The sequence below is a fragment of the Sus scrofa genome, chromosome 1 (genome assembly GCF_054392235.1).
Source record: "Sus scrofa isolate SSC_HxYL_T2T_F1_AM1 chromosome 1, Sscrofa_HxYL_maternal_Yorkshire_Landrace_v2.0, whole genome shotgun sequence".
Taxonomy (NCBI): Eukaryota; Metazoa; Chordata; class Mammalia; order Artiodactyla; family Suidae; genus Sus; species Sus scrofa.
The window spans coordinates 261,137,008-261,162,181 of NC_139383.1; the positions used below are offsets into that span (position 1 = coordinate 261,137,008).

At 47.8% G+C, this 25,174-nt stretch overlaps 1 protein-coding gene and 1 long non-coding RNA gene across 8 annotated transcripts in view; both read right to left on the minus strand.

Moving 5' to 3' along the window:
• Positions 1–25,174, minus strand: part of EPB41L4B (erythrocyte membrane protein band 4.1 like 4B) — a 142,278-nt gene that overhangs the window by 54,059 nt on the left and 63,045 nt on the right. For 4 of the 7 annotated variants that reach the window (XM_084992163.1, XM_021067313.2, XM_084992162.1 and 1 more), the window contains exons 9-15: positions 25,081–25,169; positions 24,720–24,789; positions 24,453–24,622; positions 22,232–22,341; positions 19,761–19,791; positions 15,858–15,891; positions 10,951–11,015 (exon numbers count right to left, since the gene is read on the minus strand). In XM_084992163.1, coding sequence (XP_084848289.1) covers positions 10,951–11,015; positions 15,858–15,891; positions 19,761–19,791; positions 22,232–22,341; positions 24,453–24,622; positions 24,720–24,789; positions 25,081–25,169 — 569 coding nt within the window. Of the gene's footprint in view, positions 1–6,886; positions 8,774–10,950; positions 11,016–15,857; positions 15,892–19,760; positions 19,792–22,231; positions 22,342–24,452; positions 24,623–24,719; positions 24,790–25,080; positions 25,170–25,174 lie in introns of those variants that run through there. The other 3 variants (XM_084992183.1, XM_084992170.1, XM_084992180.1) reach the window with 2 other exon arrangements.
• Positions 2,726–6,843, minus strand: LOC146407142 (uncharacterized). The gene is made up of 2 exons (XR_014825711.1): positions 6,411–6,843; positions 2,726–6,368 (listed from the first exon to the last, which is right to left on the minus strand). It is a non-coding gene; the product is annotated as an uncharacterized LOC146407142 (long non-coding RNA).

Consider the following 25,174-nt stretch of genomic DNA (forward strand, 5'->3'; position numbering starts at 1 on the left):
AGATGAATGAAATTATTATTCTTTCCAGAAGGAAGTTCAGGTTAAATGAATAAAATACACTCTGTTCGGGGCAGGTTTTGGACATTCTAATTGCACAAGAGCCGGTGTGAGCAGCAGCTGAACACGGGGTATGAGTTTCTGAGGTGCTACAGATGGGGAGTAATTTATTTTGGATTGCGTTCGTGGTTAAAAATCTCTTTTTTTAAGGGTCCTCTTTCTGTTCCCCAATTCTTGTAGGTTCTTCAGAAGCTTCTATTATAAACATCCTTAGCCTCTGAAGTCGTACACTGGGCCTAATTTTAAGGGCTTGTTTAATTGCCTTTAATACAGTTTCAGCATCCCTGTTCAGCCACGGAATGTGGCTGGTGGAGCCGTGAGCATAGCAACATTGCTTGCTTTTGAGGTCTCAGCTGTAGAAAGTGGATGTTTAAACCACTCACTATGCAGTAGGGGATGATGAGGTAGGTTTCTGCAGGTTTCTTGTAACACAAGCCTAGAGGGATGTTCCTCTAATTATTCGAACCCTTTTTAGTGGATTGCCTCGACTACAGCAGTTCTGGTATTTCAAATTCTGCCATCTTTGCCCCGATAAAACCAGTGGCAAGTCTCAGGACATGGCTGGGACTTCAGATTCCATATATTAGAATTTTAATTATAACTAAATGTAAATCCTTCCTTCCCTGATCAGATGCACCAGGGAAATTCACAATGCCTGGGTGGGTATTTAAGAAGTCTGGGTGGAGCATTCGTAATAAACTCCCAAACAGGAAAAGAAACACGGCTATTAGAAATCAATCCCTTCACCCGGGCTATTTTTATGCTGCCCCATTCCTTTCTCAGATCCCCAGGGCATGCGTGTTTTGTGCTGATTGTTACCTGAGCTTCTGAAAAGCTGCTTTCACAGGCTGTCTGGTAAAGATCGACTCTCCCCAGCTTTCCCTTTCTTCAAGATTAAACGGGCTAAGATGATGGATTTTAAAACTTCATCAGTCTGATCTTTATTAAAGAATATGACTCAAGATCGGGGCCCCTGAAGTTTCACAGTAAACAAGTAACAAACGGCATTCAAAACGATGAAAAGGTATGCAATCTTGCTTGGAGAGGATTGCAGTGAAACGGAAATTCTGATTTTTACCCATCAGATTAACAAGGTTTTAAAAGGTTGGCTAAGGCTAGGAGCTTGCTTCCTGTGGGATCACAGAGGCCCTGTCAAGTCTCTGTTGTGTGGGGTAGCAGCGAGAAGTGGAACCAGGTAGAGTGTCTTCGGAGGGAAATTTCATTAAGCAATATCCAAATTAAAAAGCACATTCCTTTTGGCCCCACATCTCTACGTGCAAGGAATTTACTCTGCAGATGGATTTGCTCAAGTGCATAAACAAAATGTACAGGGATGGCAGCAAAATGGTCATTTTAGAGATTCAAGGCAGCCTAAATGCCCATCAGTATTGATTGGTTAAATAAACATGTGCTTGTTTATACACAGAATAGCTTTAGATTGACAAGAAAAAACGCTAACAATGTTGGCCTCTGGGGAGAGCTAGGGAATAAGCGCGAGGAAAGGAAAAGTTCAATTTTAGGTATTCTAGTTTGATTTTCACTACTGTCTGTATTACCTACTTAAAAAATAAAAATAAAAAAGTACGGCAATTCCCTTTATTACTTTCTACTTAGTCTCCAAATAGTTAAAAGCTTCCTCTGCGTTTTGCAAGATAAAATCCCAGGCTGAGTCCTGAGCAACAGAGTTTCCTCTCTCCACACTTTCTGAGTCCCCGTGTCCCAGCAGCGAGGATTCTCTGCTTCCTCACCAATTCCTTCCTCCAGGCCCCTTCTGCCATGTGCAGATGAAAAAGCATCATTCACATGATGGACAGTCATTTCCTAGTATTCTCAGGTATATCATTTCTTTTCTTTTTTCTTCATTTTTTGGCTGCCCCTCGGCACATGGAGTTCCCAGGCCAGGGATCAGACCTGAGCCACAGTTGAGACCTAAGCCACAGCTGTGGCAACGCTGGATTCTTAACCCACTGTGCCCATCCCGGGATTGAACCAGTGTCCCAAGGCTCCCAAGACCCTAGGATCCCGTTGTGCCACAGCAGGAACTCCAGAAATTTCACTCCTATTTCTTCTTATCCCCTCTCAAAAGATCCTCACGCTGTTTCTGCTCTTTGCCTGTTAGTGTTTCAGAGCTGTCTTTATGTATTGAATTAATCTTCTTCCACCCGACCTTTCCTTTGAAACAAAGCACCCCTCCCATTGCTAAACTTAGACCACACATCTCAAGCCATCAACCTAGGAGATATGCTACTCCTTGAGCTGGACTTTGAATCTCCTTGGCCTGTTTCTCACCATAGGGACTGCTAAGACCTTAAACCTCAAAAGCTGCTAAAAATTTAGCTATAAACAAACAAACAAACAAACAAAAAGAGTTCCCATTGTAGCTCAGTGGTAACAAACCCGACTAGCATCCATGAGGATGCTGGTTCCATCCCCGGCTTCACTCAGTGGGTTAAGAATCCTGTGTTGCCTGAGCAATGGTGTAGGTTGCAGATGGCTCAGATGCCGGGTTGCTGTGGCTGTGGTGTAGGCCGGCAGTTGTAGCTCTGATTTGACCCCTGGCCTGGGAACTTCCATATGCTGAAGGTGCAGGCTTAAAGAGACAAAAAAAAAAAAAAAAAAAAAAAAAAAATTGTTACCAGCTAGCATCAGACATTTTGCAAAGCACCTCACACACACAATGTCATTTAATTCTCGTAACAGCAAGACGTTGTGAAGTTATATTTTTGGGATGAGGAAAATGAAACATAGAGAAGACAAGAAATTGGCCAAAGGTCCCATGGCTAGTGAGAGGCAAAGGTGGGACTGAAATCGCCTGAGATTCCAAAGCATGTCCACATTTCACCTAGTCTGAGACCCGCAGGGCTCTTGCCCCAACAAAATCTTCACTCCACACTGGATTCTGCAGTCTTCTCTCCTTGGCTTGCAACATCCTGCCATTCTGCTTCTGCAGACTTCCACCTGTTACCCCATCACGACCTCTCATCTTGGCACAGGCCCCTAGGCTGGGGTGTGCCATGCCCTCTTCCCTACCAGCCTCTTGCTTCTGCAAGAGGACTCAACAATGACAGAAGTCTTGGCTTGATGGATATGGGAGAGGGAGGCCATGGTGAAATGAAAGCCATACAAAGAACCACCAGAATGCTCACATTCTTCTGTGACACCATGAGCCTGAGGAAGTGCAAAACTTCTGAGCAGAACAATGTGGCTGCTTATTTGGATGTATCCATCCATTTACTTTTGAGCATCATGTCTCTTTAAAAAAAGAGTTGGCCTCTAATTAGTTACAACTGAGCCACTAAAACAAGTGCAAACAGAGCCAGATAGGAAGCTGGTGCTTTTCCAAAGTGAAGTCCTGCGACTGCCTACCTCAGGCTCTCCTGGGGTGCCTATTAAAATGAAGGTTCTCAGGTCTCACTCCCTCACCTAAATAGAGCCTCATAATCTCCATTTTAAATAAGGCTGTCCAAGTGATTCCCTGGTTCCCTAATTTGGGGGGAAATGAGTCTTTTTGGCAGAATTATTGAGATTTCTTTTTTAGCTGAGTCTCAGTCAATTTCTATTTCACCTTTTAAATACCCCTGGGGCTTCTTAAAACATGCCACCTTTCATGTGCAAAGGGACTTTCTTTAGCTGTGGTTTGCTTTTTCTCCATCTCTGTCCCTTCATACCTTGCCTAGGCATTTATCTGTTGCCTCCTGTCTTGAAATGGTGGGAGCAAGTCATCCTGGGCCTATTTGGGGTATTTACCTGGTACTTTTGGAAGATTTGGTCATCCAGGGAATTGACTTAGAGCCAAGTTTAGGAAATATTGATCCCAGGAGATCAATATGGCTGCTCCGGGAGCTCTTTGATGAGCTCAGCTCTTCAAAGGCTAGTTAAAAGCTGGAAAGTCAAGGGCAACAAAAAGGATCTATCATTAGTTGTGTTCAGAGCAGGCCCCAGGAGGCTGGAGGCATTGATCGGAAGGACGGTGAGATATTAAGAAGCAAGAAAAACAAAGGACTCCTACATCGTCCTTATTCCTTCATCTCTGCTGTTAAGGAGAACCATTTTCACTGGAAGTGGCGGACCAAGAAATGAAGCAGGCAAGAGGGTTTTGAAGGTCAAGGTAATTACCTGACATGATTTCAAAGCTTCCAGTCCCTGTGAATTACATCCGTGTGACAACCCTGTCAATTCAGTTAGATCTTCTGAGGGAATCGCAGAAGAACAATGGATAACACAGGACCAGTAAGTGAGTTTCAAACATGCAAAAATGGAGTTCCATTTGTTTACGGAACACTGAACTTGGTCCTGCCAGCAGGTAACATTCCAGAAGAAGGGACTAGCTTTGCACGCTCTGGGGAAGGAAGCAGTGGATCATCTCAAAGGAATGGTTCGGCAAGAAGAAAATAAGGCTCAGTTTCTGCTCCTTGGAGAAGGGGATTGTTGGTGCATGAATGCCCACACAGACAGGGGGACTAGCCTGCTGGCAGTGGTGACAAACAGGGCTACAGACCACTGGTGGGGAAGAGGGCTGGCGGTGGTGGGCGTCTTTCTGGTCGTTCTGATTTCAGTGGAGTGAATTCTTCAACATAATCTAATAAAAGTCGCCTGGAGATGTGGACGGACAGGGTCCACAGTGGAATAATGGGCAATGAGTGGCCTTAAAGCACAGGCATGGAGAACACAGACTTTGTGGAGTGAGAAGTCTGGCAAGCACCTCCCGGCTGCGTGACCATGGGTGAGCTGCTAAGGCTGGGCTTCTCCAGGTGTGACAAGAAGATCACCCACCTCACAGCGCGGTCAGGAAGACCCAGGGAAGTGACCTGCGCAGAGTGTGAAGCACACCTCTGGCCACTAGCCCCGACCGTCACTGTGGATCAGTGTTCATGTGCCAAGGTTTCCAGCACCACACAGCTGGACTGTCCTCTTCTCTGCTCAACATGACAGCAAGGCCTCCCACGAAAACACCGTAGACACAGTGACTCATATTCATACGAAGCAGCCGAATCCAGAACTTACGTGGTGAAAAGTCTTGCTCAAGAGAGGACGCTTTCGGCTGGATATGGTTGTGCAGATACCCTCAGACCAGTGCAGAAGTGATGCCTTCCTGCCTGGAACCTGGTTGGATGCTTCCTTTACAATGAATGCAGGATAAGTCATCTGCTGAACAGACATCCATTGAGCATGTGCTATTCATCAGGCCCCGGGGCACAAAGCAGAGTGTGACACAGCTCATACTTAAGGAGCATACAGCCTCCAAGATGAGATGAATAAGAGATGGCGGTTTTACATTACTGGTACACACGGGCGCTGGAGGACAGCAGGGGAACAGAGCACAGGAACCAGCCCCCTTTGTGGAGGTGGGTGGGGGCGGTCAGGGTCCCCGAGACAGCCAGCGTCTGAGTCGAGGCTTCAGGGCTGAGCAGGAGTTGGGCAAAGAGGATGGGCAGGGCAGCATTCTCGGCAGAAGGAACAGTATTTGCAAAGGCACAGATGGGCGTAACAGCAGGGCATGGTGAATGCCAGGCTCTACACGCAGTGTGGTGTTGTAGGAGTTTAAGCAGGAGGGTGTGAAAAGGGGGGAAACCACACGAGCTAGCGCCACGGGGCAGGAGCAGAAAGTGGGGGAATTCCGGAGAAGGCCTTGGACTTCAGCCTCCTGGGGAGGGAGGACCCTGGCAGATATCAAGCATGGCAATGATGCAATCAGACGGTGTTTTAGGAAGATCACTCTAGTGACTGGGAGAAGGAGCTTGTTGGGAGACGAGTCAGGGAGGTCAGTAAGAGCACCCCCCCAGCCAGAGAGAAGGCGCCGCTGCAAGGTCAGGGTCGATACGGAGAGAGGAAGGGCTAAATATACACACTAATGAGGCAAGTGGAGCAGACCTGGGGGCTGTCTGGATATGGATGACAAAAGAGAAGACCTGGGGATGATGTATATCCTTCTTACCATGCGCAGAAAGAAGAGACTTCAACCCAAGTTGTTTTGTGGGTCTTTTTTTTTTAGCAACGGAGGATGGATTTCATTTTTGATGTGGGATGTTTGAGGTACACATGGATATACAAGTTGAAATGTCAGTCTAAAAACTCACAGGAGGGGTCTGAATTAGAGAGAATGGCCTCAGTGTCCACAGGACTCATTTTGACAGGATGAGAAGAGCAGGTAGGCTGCGGTGAGTGAGAAACGCAGTGGGCGGAGGAAGGACCCCCGGAAAACACCAGTATTTAATAGGAAGACAGAAAAAGGCTGCTGCGAAGACAGGAGAAAAAAGTCCAAGGCCTAGAGAATCAGAGAGCACAGAAACCAAGGGATTAGCTTCCGGAAGCTGAGGGATCACCACCGTCAAATGCGGTTGAGAAAGGGCCACGAAGCTGAGGGATGACAAGTGAACACTTCCTTTCATAATCAGGAGGTCATCTGTGTACATACCGGTTAGACTTCTTGTTTGCAGCCAGCGAATGCACTCGTTATTTTCAGCAGAAAGGTATTTATTAGCAGTTATTGGATAAATGTACACAATCTCTGGGAGGCCACAGACACAGGCTGGGAGGTCTTTCCACCAGGAACTGCCGTGGTTGCCGGGACAAACACCCACTCTCACCACAGAACTGTCACAATGGAAACCCATTGCCACCTGTGACCAGGTACGAGAACATTCGCCAGAGCTGCCCCAGATGAAGAAACAGCTCCGCCACTGTGCCTACAAGAAGAGCCACGCTTCCCAAGAGCAACCTCATTCTAGGCTGAGTCTGTTTCAGGCCACCTTCAGATTCCCAAGTAGGATCCCACCATCCCAGCACCTACATCGGCCACAGCATCAAATGAAGATGGAGTCAAAAAAAAAAAAAAAAAAGCAAGAGTAATCTTTATTCCTTGGAAACACATTTGGAAAAATGCATCAGTAAGATTAAAAGATTCGGAGCACATTTATTTGTACGCAGCACATACACTGAGCATCACAACATCAGCTAAGATGAAATACACCTGTAAACACGTACCCTGGGGAGAGTTTGTTAGGTGACGGACTCCACTGTGCGGGGTGTGCAGCTGATTCCCTGCTTCTGGATAGATTTTTGTGGTTACCGGAAAAAAAAAAAAAATCAGGAGTTCCCATTGTGGCACAGCAGCAGAAATGAATCCAATGAGTACCCATGAGGATGCAGGTTTGATCCCTGGCCTCGCTCAGTGGGCTGGGGACCTGGTGCTCCCTTGAGCTGTATTGTAGGTCACAGACACAGCTTGGATCCTGAGGTGCTGTGGCTGTGGTGAGGGCCGACAGCTGGAGCTCCAATTCGACCCCTAGCCTGGGAACTTCCATATGCAGCGGGTGTGGGCCTCAAAAGAAAAAAAAAAAAAAAAGAAAAGAAAAAAAAAGATCGGATGTTGGCAATGAACTATCCCAAGGGATGGCAATTTATTTTTAAAAAAGGCTTAAAAGGGCCAAATAAAAATAGCACAAGAATCGATTTCACAAAAATACACAGGCTTTCCCATCAAGAGGAAAAAAAATGTCTCGCTCGCAGGCTTGAAATGGGGGGAAATAAATACTTGGGTACTAGTTCTACCCTAAAAGACAACATATTGACTTCTGGTTCTACAATAAGACTGTGTAACACATTCCTATCCTCTTCTACAGAATGCTTTGGCACAACTTCATTATACTGGAGTCATAAATAGGTCTCAGATTGCATGCTGCTTTTTAAAAGAATGAAGTCTGGGGTAAAAACCAACCCTCGAATTCTATACCTTCCAACAGTGTGTATGCATATTTATGTCTTCTGAAATCATGCAAGTTAGCAGCACCAATCATTAAGACATAAAAGAATTATTCCTGTACTTGAGCAGCAACTTCTATAAAAACGGGCACTACGCAATGTATGATTAATAAAACTGCTGAGAGTCAAAGTGGCTAAACTGCGTTAAGACAGGAGACTCAAAATCGCCCTGCATTTATATAACATCTAACACATCATGTACTTTATTTAGCTTCTGAAAGAGGTAACCCTCTGTTAGAAAAGGTCTGAGTGTTATGTCCTAAGCCTAAAAATACTACATGTTGATAAATCACAGAATTTTAGAGGGAGAGAGGACCCTGTGATCATTGAGTCCAAACTTGCTCTTCTCAGGGTGGGAAAATGAGGCCAACAACGGGGAAACGGTTTGTCCAAGATCACACAATGGCACAGGCTGGACCCTGGCGACCTCAGCTCCCACCGCCGTACTCTGCGGTCCTCTCTACAGAGCCATCTTCCCAAGGTTTTCTGGTTGTATTTGGTCCCATTCATTAAATAACAAAGAAATACCAGGTACACAGCAATATGATAAACACAGACTTAACACTCCAATTTTAATCTTAGAATATCCTGAGCCTTCAACTACCTTCATTTTATTGAGAATGCAGTCAACAGTAAATTATGACTACCTATGGTGCTTGTTTTCAAATATTTACAGGGCCACTGAAAACACCTTTTGGAACTATTCCTCAGACACACTTTGACAGACACATCCGTGTGATGCCAAGACACTTTCCATGGGATGTCACAAGACTATGATGGTGAATGGAAGTAAGAGGCTTCAGTCTCTCAAAGTGCGGTCATGAGTTTATCTCGATACACCATACTCTGCACTCCTCCTAAGTTCTTCTGGTTCTGGTCGTGGACATAATCGAAATGGCTGTCATCTCCACTGGCCGATGCTTTCCAATGTGGCCTGTCATCCTGAAAGGATGGCCTGTTTTGTTTGCAGAGTGAACGGGTTAGTGGGGGGATGGAAGACAATTCAGAGAGGTGAGTGAAGCAACACAAGCACACGGGAAATGGGCTGGGAACACTAGGAACCACGCGAATAGGGATGGCTCACAAATGGAAAGGAATGGAATGGATTTTCTATGTTAAGGTCTTTTTTTTGGCCACACTGTGCCAGCGATCAAACCCACACCACAGCAGCAACCTGAGCCACAGTAGTGACAACACTGGAGAGATCCCTAACCACGAGGCCACCAGGGAACTCCTACTTTAAATAATTTTTAAAATTCCGATGCAGGTTCTTGATCAACTTCATCCCTCCAAGGGCGCCTGATGGGCAAGTCAAACTGGGGAAAGCTAGGCGACAGGGAAAAAAGGTTCCCTTTCTACAGAACCCCCCCAGGGCTGTTGCCATGCACAGGGACACTGGGGATGCTGTATGCAGCACTTTCCAAAAGTGTTGGACCAAATAGTTCTCTTTTCCTGGGGAGCTTGATAAAACACTAGATGCTGAGTCCCACCCAGAGATTCAGATCTAGTAGGTCCAGAGCAGGGCTGGGGCTCTGCGTTAACAAGCTCCCAGGTGACAGTCACGCTGTCAGGCAGCAGGGCCACCTGTGAGCAGCACTGGTCCAGCCTCCCCAGCATTCTCGGGGTGAAACACTGGGCTAGGTCGGCCTCACAAGGAAACTAATATATTAAGACAGGCAAAAATAAGTGTTACATCTTGAAAACACAAGGTTAAATTAAAAAGCATTTACATAAATCTCTTCTGTGTCTCATGTCTAGAAAAGAAATGGCCTCTGCAATACAGAAACATTTAGAAGTATTACTTCACCAGTCTAACTTGCTTTTATTTATTTTTGGGGGCTTTGTGGAGCCGCACCTGCAGCTTATGCAAGTTCCCAGGCTAGGGGTGGAATTGGAGCTATAGCTGCCGACCTACACCACAGCCACAGGAACGTGGGATCTGAGCCGTATCTGCGACCTACACCATAGCTCATGGCAATGCCGGATCCTTAACCCACTGAGCGAGGCCAGAGATTGAACCCACATCCTCACGCATACTAGTTGGGTTCGTTAACCACCGAGCCATGACAGGAATTCCTAACTTGCTTTTAAAAGTTACATGACTACCAAGTACTTAGAATCAAACTGCGCTGTTGTCCTACAGGAGCCTCAACAAACTCAGTAAGAACTGTCAAGAACAAACTGCTCTCATATGCCTTGTTCTAAATGGATTTATTTCCATCCCTCCATTCACGTACTTTCTCAAGGAGTGAGGCTAGCAATCTCACTGAGAAATAACTTTATGCAAACTGCATTCACCAACTATGTTTCTGAAAGAGCTTCTCACATAAACATCAATTAAGACTGATCTGAAATTCAAATCTTAAAAGGAACGTTTGCCTTTACAAAGCTGGCATTAAAAAACGCTTAAGCTTAACCGTAAATGCAGCAAGGCAGGTGCCAGTTTACTTAAGAAGGATGGTGGTGGGAGGTTAGGGCAGAGGTGGATAAACATAGCCCGCAGCCTAAATCCCACTTACTGTCTGTTTTCAGAAACAAGCTTTAAGGGAGCACAACCACACCCGTTCACTTAGGTATTGTCTGTGGCTGCTTTCAAGCTCTAATGGCAGAGGTTAAGTAGTTGTGACAGAGACCCCAAAGCTGAAAATACGGACTCTCTGGCTTTTTACAGAAAAAAGTTTACCGACCCATAGGTTTAGAAAAAGATCCACTGCCAACAAAAAGCAACCATCCACCCCACCCGTGGTGGTGGTGGGGGAACCCCACAACAACAACAAAAAAACCCTGAGCTTGAGTCACATTTTTAGAAAATGAATTCTCAGGACAGGAAAATGTTACTTAGAAAATTTAAGTAACATTTCAGACATAAAACCAAACCCAAAATATCTGAGGTTAGAATGACTTAAAAACAACACCAAAAAACCCCCGCCCGGTTCATTTTTATTTCAAAAAGCATAACTTCAGCAAATCCAGACCTGACCTATTGCTGGCTTCTTTTGCGTGGCAAATTATTCAGCCCGGTCAGGACAAGACAACTCTTTGACAATTGCTTCGGATGCAGAATTTTAATTCGTAAGGAAACAGAAAAGGAGAACCTGGGGGAAAGACAGCTCTGCGAGCCCGAGCACTTACCTGACGTTTGGGGAGTGAGGGTGCCACCGAGGCTGGCCGGGGTGGAGATTGGGATGATACTGAGACTAGAAATAAAAGAACACACTTGATTATTCCATGACCTTTGGTGGGCAATGGTCTCCAGTGGCTGTGAGTGGAAAGGCTCTAATTGAACCCTGGCTGGGGGAGCAAACGTCTCCCAGGATATCACATTTCCCCCGTGACAAAGGCTGGGGACTGCCCTCCAAGAAGAAAGGTCGGAGCATCTGCCTTGAAAGGGCCCCCCGCAGGACGCCCAGGCCAGGGTGTACTCATCTCTCCCAAGGGAACCCACAGAAGGGGCCACAGACATGGGGAGAACGGAGGTAAGTTCCTCTTTAGAAACAATTTTGGTCATGAGCTGAAAAGGATGACAGCTGAGGGTAAACAGCTACATCTGGAAACAGACAGGGACTGAACAGATAGACATCGAGGCAGCAGATTGTGGGCAAATTCTTTCGCCCTTGTGTAAGCAATAGAATTCTTTCCTAAAATGTGGTCCCAAACAAAATGCACCCCCCCAAAAAAAAACTACCAACCAAACGCCCAAACCATCCAGGGCACCACTATCCTGATAAAAAAAGAAGAAAGGAAGTAATGTGCCCATTTTACAAAAAGGGCCTGGCGGTGGGTTCAGGGGGCTGCAGATCCACATCTGGCCTGCAGAGGGCAGCGGTCCCAGACACAGCCAGAGCCCTGACGCTTCACAAGGCTAAACTTTCTTTGGGGCAAATTTAGGCTCTCCTGACATTCCAGTCACCATAGTTTTGCCACTCTGATTCTTTTAATTATTTCTTCCCCTTCTTCTCCCTTCCTCTAAGCAGAAACCCATTTTCTACCACAGAAAATTCTCAGCAATGCTGTTCATTCACTTTCCACCGTCCTGAGAGGCCCTCCTAGGGGCCCCCTCCCTCTTCTTCAAAGGTGTGGTCGGCAAGTCTGAGGGCCCCCCACCCCACACCCGGACATCCTCGAGGACAGAGGAATCTGGAGAAAACCTCTCGGGAGCAGAATTTGAAAGCTGACCAGGACTGTGGAACCTCCCTGGTGCAGTCTCTTCACATTTCTCTCTCTTAGGGGATACAGAAGCCCAGAGAGTCAATAGATGATTTGCCCAAAGCTGAACTGTTTTAGGGGTTTGGGTCACACGGCCAGGCCCCAGATGAGGCTCCACCAACTGGGTCTTCAACAACAGAGAGTGACCGAGAACAGAAATAGACCTTTCTCTCCTATACGACTTGTCTTCAAACATCAAATTAGATTCTTTGGGGATAACTGGGCACCTTATCCATAATGACCTGGGAAGAAGTTATTCCAGAACCCTCCTTGGTCTCTTCTGGTAATTTATTCACCCTCTAAAGCTATCAAGGAGAATTTGGTGTTGTTGTTTTAGGGCCACTCCTGCGGCATGTGGAGGTTCCCAGGCTGGGGGTCCAAACGGAGCTGTAGCCGCCAGCCTATGCCACAGCCACAAAAACGCGGGTTCCAAGCTGCATTTGTGGTCTACATACACCACAGCTCACGGCAATCCAAATCCTTAACCCACTGAGAGAGGCCAGGGATCGAACCTGCGTCCTCATGGATACTAGTCGGGTTTGTTAGCCACTGATCCATGACGGGAACTCCAAGGAGTACTTTTATTTTTATTTTTTTTTTATTTTTATTTTTTGGTCTTTTTGCCTTTTCTAGGGCAGCTCCTGCAGCATATGGAGGTTCCCAGGCTAGGGGTCTAATCCGAGCTGTAGCCGCCGGCCTACGCCAGAGCCACAGCAACGCCAGATCCGAGCCAAGTCTGTGACCTACACCACAGCTCACGGCAACGCCGGATCCTTAACCCACTGAGCGAGGCCAGGGATCGAACTAGCAACCTCATGGTTCCTAGTTGGATTCGTTAACCACTGAGCCACAAAGGGAACTCCAAAGGAGTATTTTTAAATGTTAACCCACACGGTTCTCAACCTGGGCAGTTTTGTCCCCTTGGGGACAACTGGAAATACCTATGTGCGGTTCTGCTTGTCACGATGACTCGAGGGTTACCTGTACCCCTTGGGCAGAGAAGAGGGAAGCTAAACCTCCTGGAACTCTAGGAACAGTCCCCAAGCTACGAAGAACTATTCTGCCCCAAATGCCAGTAGTGTTCTCATCGCAAACACAGCAATCCACCCTTCGCATTTGGCGACGCTTGCTGAGCTCAGAGCAACATCGATGCTGCAATAGCACCTTCCTCGAAACCTTCCTCAGCACTCAGATGCTTATCAGGCCGCTTCTCAGGATATTCTCTTCCTGGTCAATTTACTCCCAAACCTTGACAGAACAGCATGGCACCTCTAAGGCTGCCAAGGAGCAGAGCGCCAGCGGTTGCCAAAGATATTAGGAGAAGAGCAACAGGTAGGTAACAGTTTTTGTGGATTTGATTTTAATGAACAATTGCCTCGACATTCACTCCGAGCAGAGCAAGGGCACACCTGCGAGGCTGCTGGGCCAAGGGCAGCCTGAGCTGGAAAGGATTTTTTTTTTCTCGTCTTCAAGCACGAATCACCCGTCAACAACATTCTATCCACTCACCTCTTAAGTCCCCCCACCCCACGCCCCCACCCCAAAAAAATCTGTGACTAAGAAGACTCAAGAATCCAAAGAAAGCAAGGCAACTGGGAAACCTGGCCTTTCCTCTTCCAGGAGCAAAGCACTTTTTTTTTTTTTTTTAATTATAGTTGATTTACAATGTTGTGCCAATTTCTGCTGTACAGCAAAGTGACTCAGTTATACACACACACCCCCCATTCTTTTTTAAAAATTATCTTCCAAGTCTATCCCAGGAGATTGGATACAGTTTCCTGTGCTGTACAGTAGGAGCTTATTGCTTATCCATTTTAATAGTTTGCATCTATTAACCTCAAACTCCCCGTCCTTCCCACTCCCTCCTCCTCTCCCCCCAGGCAACCACCAGTCTGTTCTCCATGTCTGCGAGTCTGTTTCTGTTTTGGAGATAGGTCCATTTGTGCCATATTTTAGATTCCACATATAAGTGATATCATTGCAAAGCATTTTTTACACATTATTCTCTTGGAAGTCACAACCAGATTTAACACATTAGAAATAAGCTTTCATGTACGAACGATAAAATCACAAAATTCTTCTTGAACATAATTTGAAGGCCTCATGAAGATAATGCACCTTGGGATCCCATCCCCAGCTAAGGAATTAGTATCTACAGTAATGAAGGATCCAGAAAGAGACTGATTAGAATGAGGCTCCATGGAGTTCCTGTCTCGGCTCAGCGGTTAATGAACCCAACGAGCATCCATGAAGACGAGGGTTCGATCCCTGGCCTCGCTCAGTGGATTGGTTAAGGATCTGGCATTGCCGTGAGCTATGGTGTAGGTCACAGACAAGGCTCGGATCCCGCATGGCTGTGGCTGTGGCGTAGGCCAGTGCTACAGCTCTGATGGGACCCCTAGCCTAGGAACCTCCATATGCTGCGGGTGTGGCCCTATAAAGACAAAAAAAAAAAAAAAAAGAGTAAGGCTCCAAAGTGAATTTACCATGGAGTAATATTCCATGTGACATTCAAAACCAGACTGCCGATGGGATAGAGAAACCTGCAAGAAGAGGGTCCCCTGGACAGTCACAGCTGCCCAGGACAAGAAAGCTGACCTCTGGGGTCATCAGATACAGATGCTGCTTCTAAGTGCATGGCAACCTGAGAACCCAGGGCCCCCACCTGGCTGCTCATCAGAACCACCTTAGCGGCACTGAAGCCCACCGATACCCAGATCCCACACATCCTCAGGTTTCTGACTAAATCAGCCCAGGCTGAGGTCCAAACATGGGTTATTTTTTTTAAAGCCTGCCAGATGGTTCTTAATGTGCAGGAGGGCTGAGAGCTGCTGGTGTTGCTGACTTCCAATCCAGAGGCTTAGAGAAGGCCCCATGGAGGTGAAGGTTTCCTGGCAGAGGAGAAACAGCAGGAAAAAATTATGGGGCAGTGATGCTGTGATTCTCCACGAACTGAACATATGATGTATGATGAAGAGCAGGGACAATAAATATAGGAAGTTCAAGTCGGACCTAGGTTGTAGTAGGCTGTGACTAGCCAGCGAGAGCTACCCAGGGGAAGTGGCTGGCGGGCAGGCGGGGGGGCTCGGACATGGACTGGCCATCTTGTGAAAGAGCAGAACACCAGCCATGGAAACCTCTCTCTGCTCCTTCTGCAGGCAACAGGCCTGGCACAATGCTTTGCCAAGCAGGTCCTGGAAACCACTGCTCCACTCATGTTAATGGATACGCCACCAAAAGAAAGTGGCAGGGAGTGGCTAGCTTTCTTTTTTTTTCAATGGTGGGTAGGCTGTCCCACAGTCAAATGATTTGGGGGAAATGCTGGATTAAAAAAAAAAAATGAAAACTTTTTCGTTTCATGTCTTCCTTGAAGGATTTCTCGGTACTTTCAACATGCTGACAGGCACCGTAAGACCCAAGAAGGGCGTGAAGGAGGCGGCATTTCCCAAACGTGTGACCGAGACATCCTCTCCCAGAGGCACCCCAGGGACTCATGTTCCCTGGACTTAGGACCCTCTTGGACAGAAAACCGCCTCGCTTGAGGGCCCCCGAGAGACTGTGTTTGACCACCCAGAAACTTAGAACACATATCCCTGCTGCTTGCCAGGGGATGTGGTTAAGAAAAACAGGCAGCTCCGATGACCAAGAGGAAACAGGGGTCAGAGGTAAAGGCTCTCCTCTTATCGTTTTCTCAAAAAAAAAAAAAAAAATACACATACTGTTCTGTTGTTATTTCTTCAAAACTTGATTATAAGCATAAGGATGGCTCAGTGGCGAAAATTTAGACACTTTAAAGACGTATGCTAGGAAAATCTTGAAAAGCAACAGCTCACCTGGTAATTATGGACTTCAGGATTTGTTTTAGAGCTAAAAACAAGAAAGAAAAGGAAAATTAGGTTAACAGGTTGGAAAGTGGCATCGTTACTGATTTATTTATCAATGGAAAACTAATCCTAGGCGCTAGCTATCCTGTTAGCAACTTTCACAGATACTCTTTCAATTATTTTTTTACTTTTATTCAATTTACAATGTTCTGTCAACTTCTGCTGTACAGTAAAGTGACCCAGGTACACACACACACACACACACACACACACGTATAATCTTTTTCTCCCATTGTCCTCCATCACGTTCCATCACAAGTGATTAGATACAGTTCCCTGTGCTGTACAGCAGGATCTCACTGCTAATCCACTCCAAATGCTATGGTTTGCATATTCTTTCTCTTTGGTTCCCAACAGCTTAAATAAACATATAACTGGGGAAACGGAACAGTGGATCTCCTCTGTCACTTTAGCACTCACAAATGGAAACACAGAGGTGATACTCCTGAATCCTGCTTGCAATGTTACGTTTTGGTCACAGAAAAGGGGTCCTTTCAGTTAGGCAAACCAAGTAATTTTAGCTCCCATTCCAGGTGTGCCCTGGCATTTTTGGAGGGGGGAGCCCACAGTACTGGGCAGCTCCAGTGATGCCCAGAGCTCGCTGGAGGGAGAACCTCCAGACTCTTGCCGGCACCCGCCACTGTGGGTCCCACTGTTCTCAACAATGCCACCACAATCTGGCCACCACTCAGGAATGTTCATTCCATGTAAGTGTCGCTACTGGGAACTTCACATCTGTTATTTATTATTTAATCCACACCACAAGGCTATGAGGTCAATAAATGTTACCACCTCATAAAACAGATAAAGGAACGGCTGCCTAAGAGAGAAGTTAGGAGACTTGTCGGCAAGTCTATGGCAGGACAAAGATGGGAAGTGACTTTTGCATAATCCCAAGGCCTGTATCCTTTCCTCTAAGGCAGGCTGGCTCTCTGAGAGCCTTGGAAAAGTTCTGGGCTCCTCAGGCATGATCCTATTCTGATGGAATCTAAAGTATAAAAAAGTATGGTAAACAGTATGGGTGGGGACGGTTGGTGCAAAACACAACATATTTAATATGCAAACCTGGCATCTAAGCTTGCTTTTTGGTTTTGGTTTTCTGCCAAAAAACCCACAAACTACCCCGGGACAATCACTGGGCTGTGTTGCTAGGGTGGCATGTTTAAAATCGAGGTTTACTGTTTCTCCAACAATGAAAGGGAAACATACTATGGTTAAGAACTCTTTCTTGGGGTCTAAATAGCTCTGTGTTCTAGTTTTCAGAGAGGGCCAGTGCACGGAGCCAGGCTCTAGGCCAGATTCACCCTTGGCTGCACCAGGAGGGCTCAGTGTTCAGCAAGGTGCCGTTTTCCTGGCATCACCTCTGTGCCCAGAGCACAATTTCACTGGGGCTTGCACAGCAGTCCGCTCCACCCTAAAGTCCCATGGGATGCGGAGAGCAATTGAGCAGCTGTGAACAGTGGTTATTAGCTCATTTATTCCCAAAGGGTATATTTACTGGGGCTGGGCTTCTTTTTTTTTTTTTCTGGTAGAGATTTTTTAGTTTGTTTTGGTTTCCAACATACATAATCTCTACTAGATGCTAAGAGGAAAATGTAATTTTATTAGGTAAAAACAAAGAAAACAACCACTCCCTTAGAGAGAGAGGGAAAAAAAAAAAGGAAAGGAAAGAAATGCTGTAACTCACAAGCCCCTGAGAATTAAAAGCAAGACCCACTGACAGGTGCAGACACTGAAGCCTACTACCCTCCCCAGGGATCCTGAAACCAGGGCAAGCTTGTGGGCCTATAACCACCCTTGCAGGATCCCTGAAACCTCCTCCCACCCATGGGGGTGGGTGTGATGAGGAGCAGTTCGACAGGGCTCTTGCGACCCTCCGTGAGATGCTGAGAACTGAACGCAGACATCAAAGCCAGACACCTCACACCCAGCCCAATGGCACTGCAGGTGGCGTGAGGAATCAGAGAGGAGAGGCTGAGTTTCCAGCCGTGTGAAGCAAGGGCCAGTTGTGTTCTCCAGAACCTTGGGGTCCTTGGAGGTGCCTTGGGGGCTGCCTGGGTGGAGGTTGGGCAGCAGGTGCCAGCCCTGCCCTCTTCTCCCCAGTGGGTATCATCCAGAGCAGCCCCACTGAGGCCTATTCTCTGTGTTGGACTTGCGTGTCAGCTTTCCTTCAGGGGCTGGGAGGAGGATCAGAGGCTAAAATGTTTGAAAAACTCACCTCTTTGTTTTCATTTTATTTTGTTTTATTTCTTTGGCTGAGTTTATGGCACATAGAGGTTCCGGGGCCCAGGGATTGAACCCTTGCCACAGCAGCAACCTGAGCCACAGCAGTGACAATGCCAGATCCTTAATCCCAACCTCTTTGTTTTCAAATGAGAAAAAGAGAGGCCCCGTGCTGGGTCAGAGCAACACTGGGCTGGACAACAGGCCTCCCAATCCCCTGGCCAAGCTCTTTTCACTAACCTGCTCCCCATGCACCGCGTTCTGCCAAGTCTCCAGAGCACAGGGCACACTAAGCTGTGCTGATCTCAAACCCCACCCTCCCTGGCAGCCTGAGACCCCTGCCTGGGACCACCAGAGGCTAATAACTTATGGGGCTACCAACGGCTGGAGCTTGGACACAAGGGCCAAAACAATTATAGTCTGACTTTCTAGCAGGACAGCTGTTCACCGAAGCCAAAACTCGCATAAGAAAACAACTGTTTCAGGAGCTCCCATCATGGTTCAGCGGTAACGAACCCAACTCGTCTCCATGAGGACTTGGGTGTGTGCCCTGGCCTTGCTCAGTAGGTTTAAGGATCCAGCGTTGTTGTGAGCTGTGATGTAGGTCGCAGACAGGGCTCGGATCCCATGTTGCTGTGGCTGTGGTGTAGGCCGGCAGCTGTAGCTCCGACTCAGCCCCTAGCCTGGGAACTTCCATCTGCCCTGGGTGTGGCCCTAAAAAGCAGAAGGGAAAGGAAACAACTGTTTGGGGAGAGAAAGAGGAACACGCCAGGTAGAACAGTGTCTTATCCGGGGCGGAAAGGCTGAACTCACCCGGGAGCCTTAAAAACCAGAGTGGCCTGGTCCTGTCCCCAGAGACTAATTTGATCAGCCTGGGGTGTGGTCTGGCAGAGGGTGTCAAATCTCAGCAGGTGATTCCCATCAACAGGAAAGATCAAGGCCACCGGTGCTGGAGGAGGGCGTGGTGAACCACGCCCCCCGGGCCAAACCGGGCCCCCCTGCACCTGTAAGTCAAGTTCATTTACACACTGTCTAGGCTGCTTTCCTGCTCCCAGGGCAGAGCAGAGAGATGCCGAGAGAGACAGCAGCGCCCACAAGGTCTAAAACATGTACTACCCGGCACTTTCCAGAAAAGTGCGCGGACACCCGCGCTAGAGACTCGGTCTTGTGATGAGCTCCCTTCCTGCAGGAAGGGCACTGGGTGTCTGATAAAGGTCTTCTACGTGGTGTGACATAAAACCTGCACGTAACTGAGCGAATCCAGCCTTTGTTCTCGAGGAGCTTTTGCTCCAGAGCTCGGCCTTTCTGTCCCATCCCTGCTGGCAATGCCATTAGCACACTGTGCACATACACATTCCTATCACCTTTCTCACCCACTGTTACAATAAACAAAGCACAAAGCCGCTCCAACAAAGCAGCTGTGTTCTCCAAAAAGCAAACTGACTTGGAACATTCTATCTTGCCCTTATTGAAAGCCAGGCAGATGGTTTGGCCAGGCAGTTGAAAAAGGGGTGGTGGTGGGGGTGGGGAGCTGGAGGGGACCATCAGGTGCCTCCCCTTGTGATTTAAATGTATGAAAGAAAAAGTCCACATTGCAAGTAAAGGCGGTCATTTCCGGGAGGCACTTACCAGAACTGAGCTGCTATCACCGGGTTGCTTGCTTTAAAGAAAAACAGAAAAGTACGACCATCTTAGAGAGCTTCACCACTTTCATTTGTACATTTTTTTTCTCTTTTTAGGGCCCCACTTGCAGGATATGGAGGTTCCCAGGTGAGGGGTCTAATCAGAGCTACAGCTGCCAGCCACAGCCACAGCCATGCCAGATCCGAACCATGGCTGCTCATGGCAACGCTGGATCCTTAACCCACTGAGCAGAGCCAGGGATCAAACCTGCAACCTCATGGTGCCTAGTCGGATTTGGTTCCACTGCGCCAGGAAGGGGACACCCATCTTTGCCACTTTTTACCAAGGACTAGGGAAGAGACCTCTGTGATCTGAGAGCAGGCTCAACCCCAGGAGGCAGAATCTTCACCTTGGCTACTTCTCCTTTCTAAAGCAAAAGTCAGTCTCCTTCCCTCTGTGCCCCACCCTCCAATTCACTCAGGAAATGCTCCCAGAGCGAGTTCCCAGGGCCAGGAGCTCTAGGACCCAGAGACTGTCCTTGCTCTCAAGAAGCGCAGTCTTGACCTGGAGACAGGCACACAAAATCGAAAACAGCATGAGGTGACTATAAAGGCAGAAACACCAGCAGGAGCCTGTGCTGGGGAGCGTGGAGCAGGTGCTTCCGACTGGGGCTGGGGTGTGAGTCTGTGGAAGGGACCATGGATAGAGGTAGAGCTCACGGATCTAGACTCCCTTTTGGTTTTTTAAAAAAAGGGCGTTTCTGGTGTGGCTCAGGGGTTATGAATCCATCTAGTAGCCATGAGGATGCAGGTTCAATCCCTGGCCTTGCTTAGTGGGTTAAGATCTGGTGTGGCTGTGGCTGTGCTGTAGGCCAGCAGCCGCAGCTCTGATTCAAACCCTAGCCTGGGAACTTCCATTTGCCGCAGGTGGAGCCCTAAAAAGCAAAACACACACACACACAAAAACCCAAAAAGGGTGCAGGGAGCATGGAAAAATCATTAAAAGTTTCACGAAAATGCCAGAACTCCAGCTGGAGAAAATGCTGATAAAATAAAGGAGAGAAATAATGGAAACCAGAAAAGAAGGTGAAGGAGATGCCCAGAACCTGGAGTCTGGAAGGGCTCTAAGGCCACCCCGTGGGGTCAAGGCCTCTCCCTCTGCAGGAGCCACCCCGAGCAGCCTTTCCCCTTGTGCCCGCACAGCCCCAGGACTGAGCGCTCACTGCTGTCCAGAGACAGCACTATGTTTGGACAGACTCATCTGGAAAGTTCTTGTTTATACCAGGGGGTTTCTGGGCAACTTTGACCCAACTGGCTACAGGCACAAGCATAGTGCTCAGCAGGGACATAAACCAGCCCTCGGGGCAGAGAGAGTCCCAGCCCCACCCCCACCCCACCCAGACAGCATCACTCACCTCCCCCAGCTCCTGCAACCAGGACAATCTGTCACCCCTCCCTGAGAACACCCCCACCCTCTCCCCTCTGGTCTTTCTACAAAGTGAGGCCACACCCATTGGGCTCTGGAATTTTTTTCCCCACAGAAGCAGCCAGAATGGCTTTAGAGAGCTCTGAGGGCCACACTACTGTACCACTGGTCGAAAAAGGAAGGAAACAGTGGGGACCACAGGAAAGTTAAAGATTCTGGCCCAGGAAGGCATAGATGCCACGTCCCACAAGGACCCACTAAGTCCTGAGTTATACAAGAAGCATACAGAATGGCCACTACGAGGAAATGATAGTGGGGTGGGGGGGCAGAGGCCCTGCTATGAAAGGGCAAGCATTTTAGTGCTAAACTAGGTGTCCCGAAGGGAGCCGTAATCAAGTGTGGACACGGGAGAGCTACGGGAAGGGATCTAGAGTGGATTCAAACAGAAACCAGCCCAGCTCGCTCATCAGCTGATGGACTCTGTGCTGGGTTCCAAGCCTCAGGTGCGAGGCCACAGGAGTAAACAACAGAGGCTGCTCAGGGTGCTGGGAGGAGGCGCGGGGCAAGCTTCCTGGGGCCTGGCTACATTCAAGTGCTGGATGGGTCTGGACTGACCGTGGGACCTGAGCCCAGTACTTAACAGTTCGGGTTCTGCTCTTAGGTGGTCAGAATTCTGGTTGGCAAGAGATTGATGTCCCCACTTGAAAGTGGACCTTGGAGGAGAGAAGGGACTGTTTGGCCCTCTGAGACATGGTGCTGTCTTCACAGGCAGGAAAAATGTTTCCCTATGATACCCCTGGGGTCCCAGGTCCAATGGAAGCAGAGAGGCCCAAGAAAACAATGCAGAAAAGGGGCAGAAGAAAATGAGCATACCCAAGGAGAAAGACTAAAGACAGATGCAAGAGTGGCCTGATTGCCACCAAGAGGATCCCACCCTGATTTGGCGGAAAGCTTCAGAATGACAGAGAACAGTCCAAAGTCCCTTCAAATACTCCTTGGAGCTTAACTAAACCATAGTGGAAAATCCCAAGACAGAATGAGAAGCACGACACCTTTGAAGGTCGAATGTCTCCGGGATGGATAGCGTTTACTAGGCTTCCGCTCGAAGGTGCTGCTTCTTCGTAACCTGGCGCCGTGGGTCGCTTGATATTCCGTCCGCCCGCTGGAAAGCAAATATTTCAACGGCATGCTACCAATATCAGAATGTCAGCACATCCTACGTATTTGGAAGTGAACTTTTATTTCCAAGGGCGCCAATGTAAATTTCAACTTATCTTGAACTCTTTTGATAAAGACACACACTAAACTTAGCCTTCAGTTGGAAATACAGTCACCGTTGCCAAATCCAGGCCATATTACATTTCCACCAAAGGACAGAACCTGCTGTTTAGGTACCAGCCACTTGACTGCACCAACCAAGCAGGTCTGAGTATTTGGAACATTTGGCTAAGTCAATGCCAAAGCCCACATAAAATGATTTTTTCTAAAACACATTAGGTAGACATTTAACTCTTTCAACGACCACTTAATACACACCTTGGCTTTCCTCGCTATGCCAGGGAAAACATTACTGTTTTCACCAAGGCTTTCAATCAACCTGATGCCCAGCTGCAGCTTCCAGGTGGCAATGCTGTCTTGGTCTGATCTCTCACTGCCTCGTTCCAGCCGCCCTCGGTTTATGATCACACGGAAGGAGCCACCTGCCACCTGCTCTGAGTGCCTCCAAGGGGCAACCTCATCCCCAGACTCCCCTTCCTGGTTATGCTTCTCCTCAAAGAGCAGAAGGGAGCCTGGGCTGGGCTGGTCCCATGGGGGTTTCCTCCCAGGATGGAGAAGCCCACCCGGGCAACGACCTCAGCAGTCCCAGCCTCTGCACTTCGACCAGAGCAGACCTCAGTGCAGTGTGGGAAGCTTCTGCCAGCCCTTGCAGTTGTGACATTTCCCATCCTCCAGGGAACCCGGGAGTCGAGTCTTTTTCAGAAAAAGATTAGCACCACCCCCCCCCCGCCACGTCCTTCCACAGCATTTAAAAATACATTCAAACAAAATAATTCCTTAAACACAAGTGCACAGGAGAAAAATTTGAAATGAGCAAATCGTTTGGCATTTTAAATAGAGTTCAAGGACATGCCATGTGTGGGTAGAGGTTATGAAACCATGTGAAGTTTTAGATCTTGTAAGAGCAATTCGCGGATCTGTAAACAGCCTCAGAAATAGACTCTGGGAATGCATTTAAAATGCACATCCCCAGGCCTTATTCAAACAGGCACAAGTGAGCACCCATAGATTCTGATTACAAAGTCCTTAGAAGAGGTCCTAAAGCCTCATTTTAGACACCCAGGGAGAGCTCATGCACTTGGAGGGACGTGGTCTTAGAATCATAAGTGTGTCAGAATAAATTCTTTCTTCAAGGTCTTTTTAGATTCAAATATTTCTGAGCCTACCCGGGGTCATGCATACATGCACACGTGCTCACGCGTGTGCGCGCGCGCGCGCACACACACACACACACACACACACGCACACACAGTGACATCAGCTCTCATTCTTCACCATCACCAAATTTCTTGATGTTGGCATGTGAAAGGCAACAGAGTAGTGGTTAAATACGAGACCCAAACGGCCTGGGATTGAATCTCAGCCCTACTACCACTGACTGGCTGTGACTGTGGGCAGGATATGTAACCCCTCCCGGCCTTAGTTCCCTTATTTGTGAGATGGGCAGAGTCTGAGGACCCATCTTATTAAGGCCAAGGGGAGGATTACGAGTTGGTACACGTGCAAAGCCTAATGCAATGTGGTCAACAGAACTTTCTGAAACGATGCTTCTGTTCTTTGTCGGTACCATCTGATGTGGTGGCCACCTGCCTCATTTGCAGCCAGCACCTGAAACATGGTTAGTGAGACCAGGAAACCACATTTTAAAATGTATTCAATGTTAATTAGTCTAAATAGCCACATGTGGTTAGTGTCTACTGTATTAGACATAGTTCCTGCTAAATGGCAGCTGTTAACAATTTGGTGATGATTAGCCTCATTGTATCAATGAGGACATGGAAGCTCAAAGAGCTTCAGTGACTCGACGAAAGCTCAAAGGTTAAGACACATGCAGGGATGGGATGTCCACCTCAAGCCTCTGGAGGCGGACCCACTGCTCCATTCACCACAAACACCACTGCTGGCCTCCTTCGAGACACGTGATCGTGCTGTGCTACACTTGACCTTGGCCAAAAGGCGGAGAAGCGATGATCATGCTGCAGAGACGGTACCTACCTGAACCTGAAGCGAGACCCCAGCCTGATGAAGTCCGATCTGTTGGATTTGCTGTTTCCCGGCGTCCGCAGCCGGAAGAAGGCGTGGTGCTCCACAGCACACTTCCACAGGTGCTTGCAGGTCCTGGCGCTGTCCAGCCGGAACACAAACGTGTGCTCCTGCTCCCGGCCCTTGGAGGCAAAGCCCGGGGTTCCCGGTTACACAGGTGTCCGTCACACCGATGCGGGGCTGTTCGCGGCAAGGAGGAGGAGCGGGGGCAAGGCTTACCTGATCATCATCCTCCACCACGACCAGCGTCAATTTGCTCTTTTTAAAATCCATTTTGGTAATTTTTGGCCTGGTCAGACAGAAAACGTTTTAAAAGCAGAGTCCCCAGGAACACCATCTACACATCACACAGCCGCTTCCTTTCTACCCTTTAAGCTCAGATTTGCTAAAGAAACCATTCATTCGGCACGTGATTATCCACAAGTGCCACGGCCCTTGTCAGACACCCACAAATACAAGAGGATGTGTGTTTTTAAGATGAATCTGGGTGTAGCAAGGATCGCTCAATAATCATCCATCACATAGAATTCCACCACCAAAGAGGAAAAGACATTTTCAAGAGAGGACAAAACTAAATTACCAAAAGAATAAGCCTATTTTGTTAGCTCCTTCAAAGATTAATATGCCTGTCGGGGTCAGTCCAAGAGAATATTCACAGCCATCTCTTCCCTACA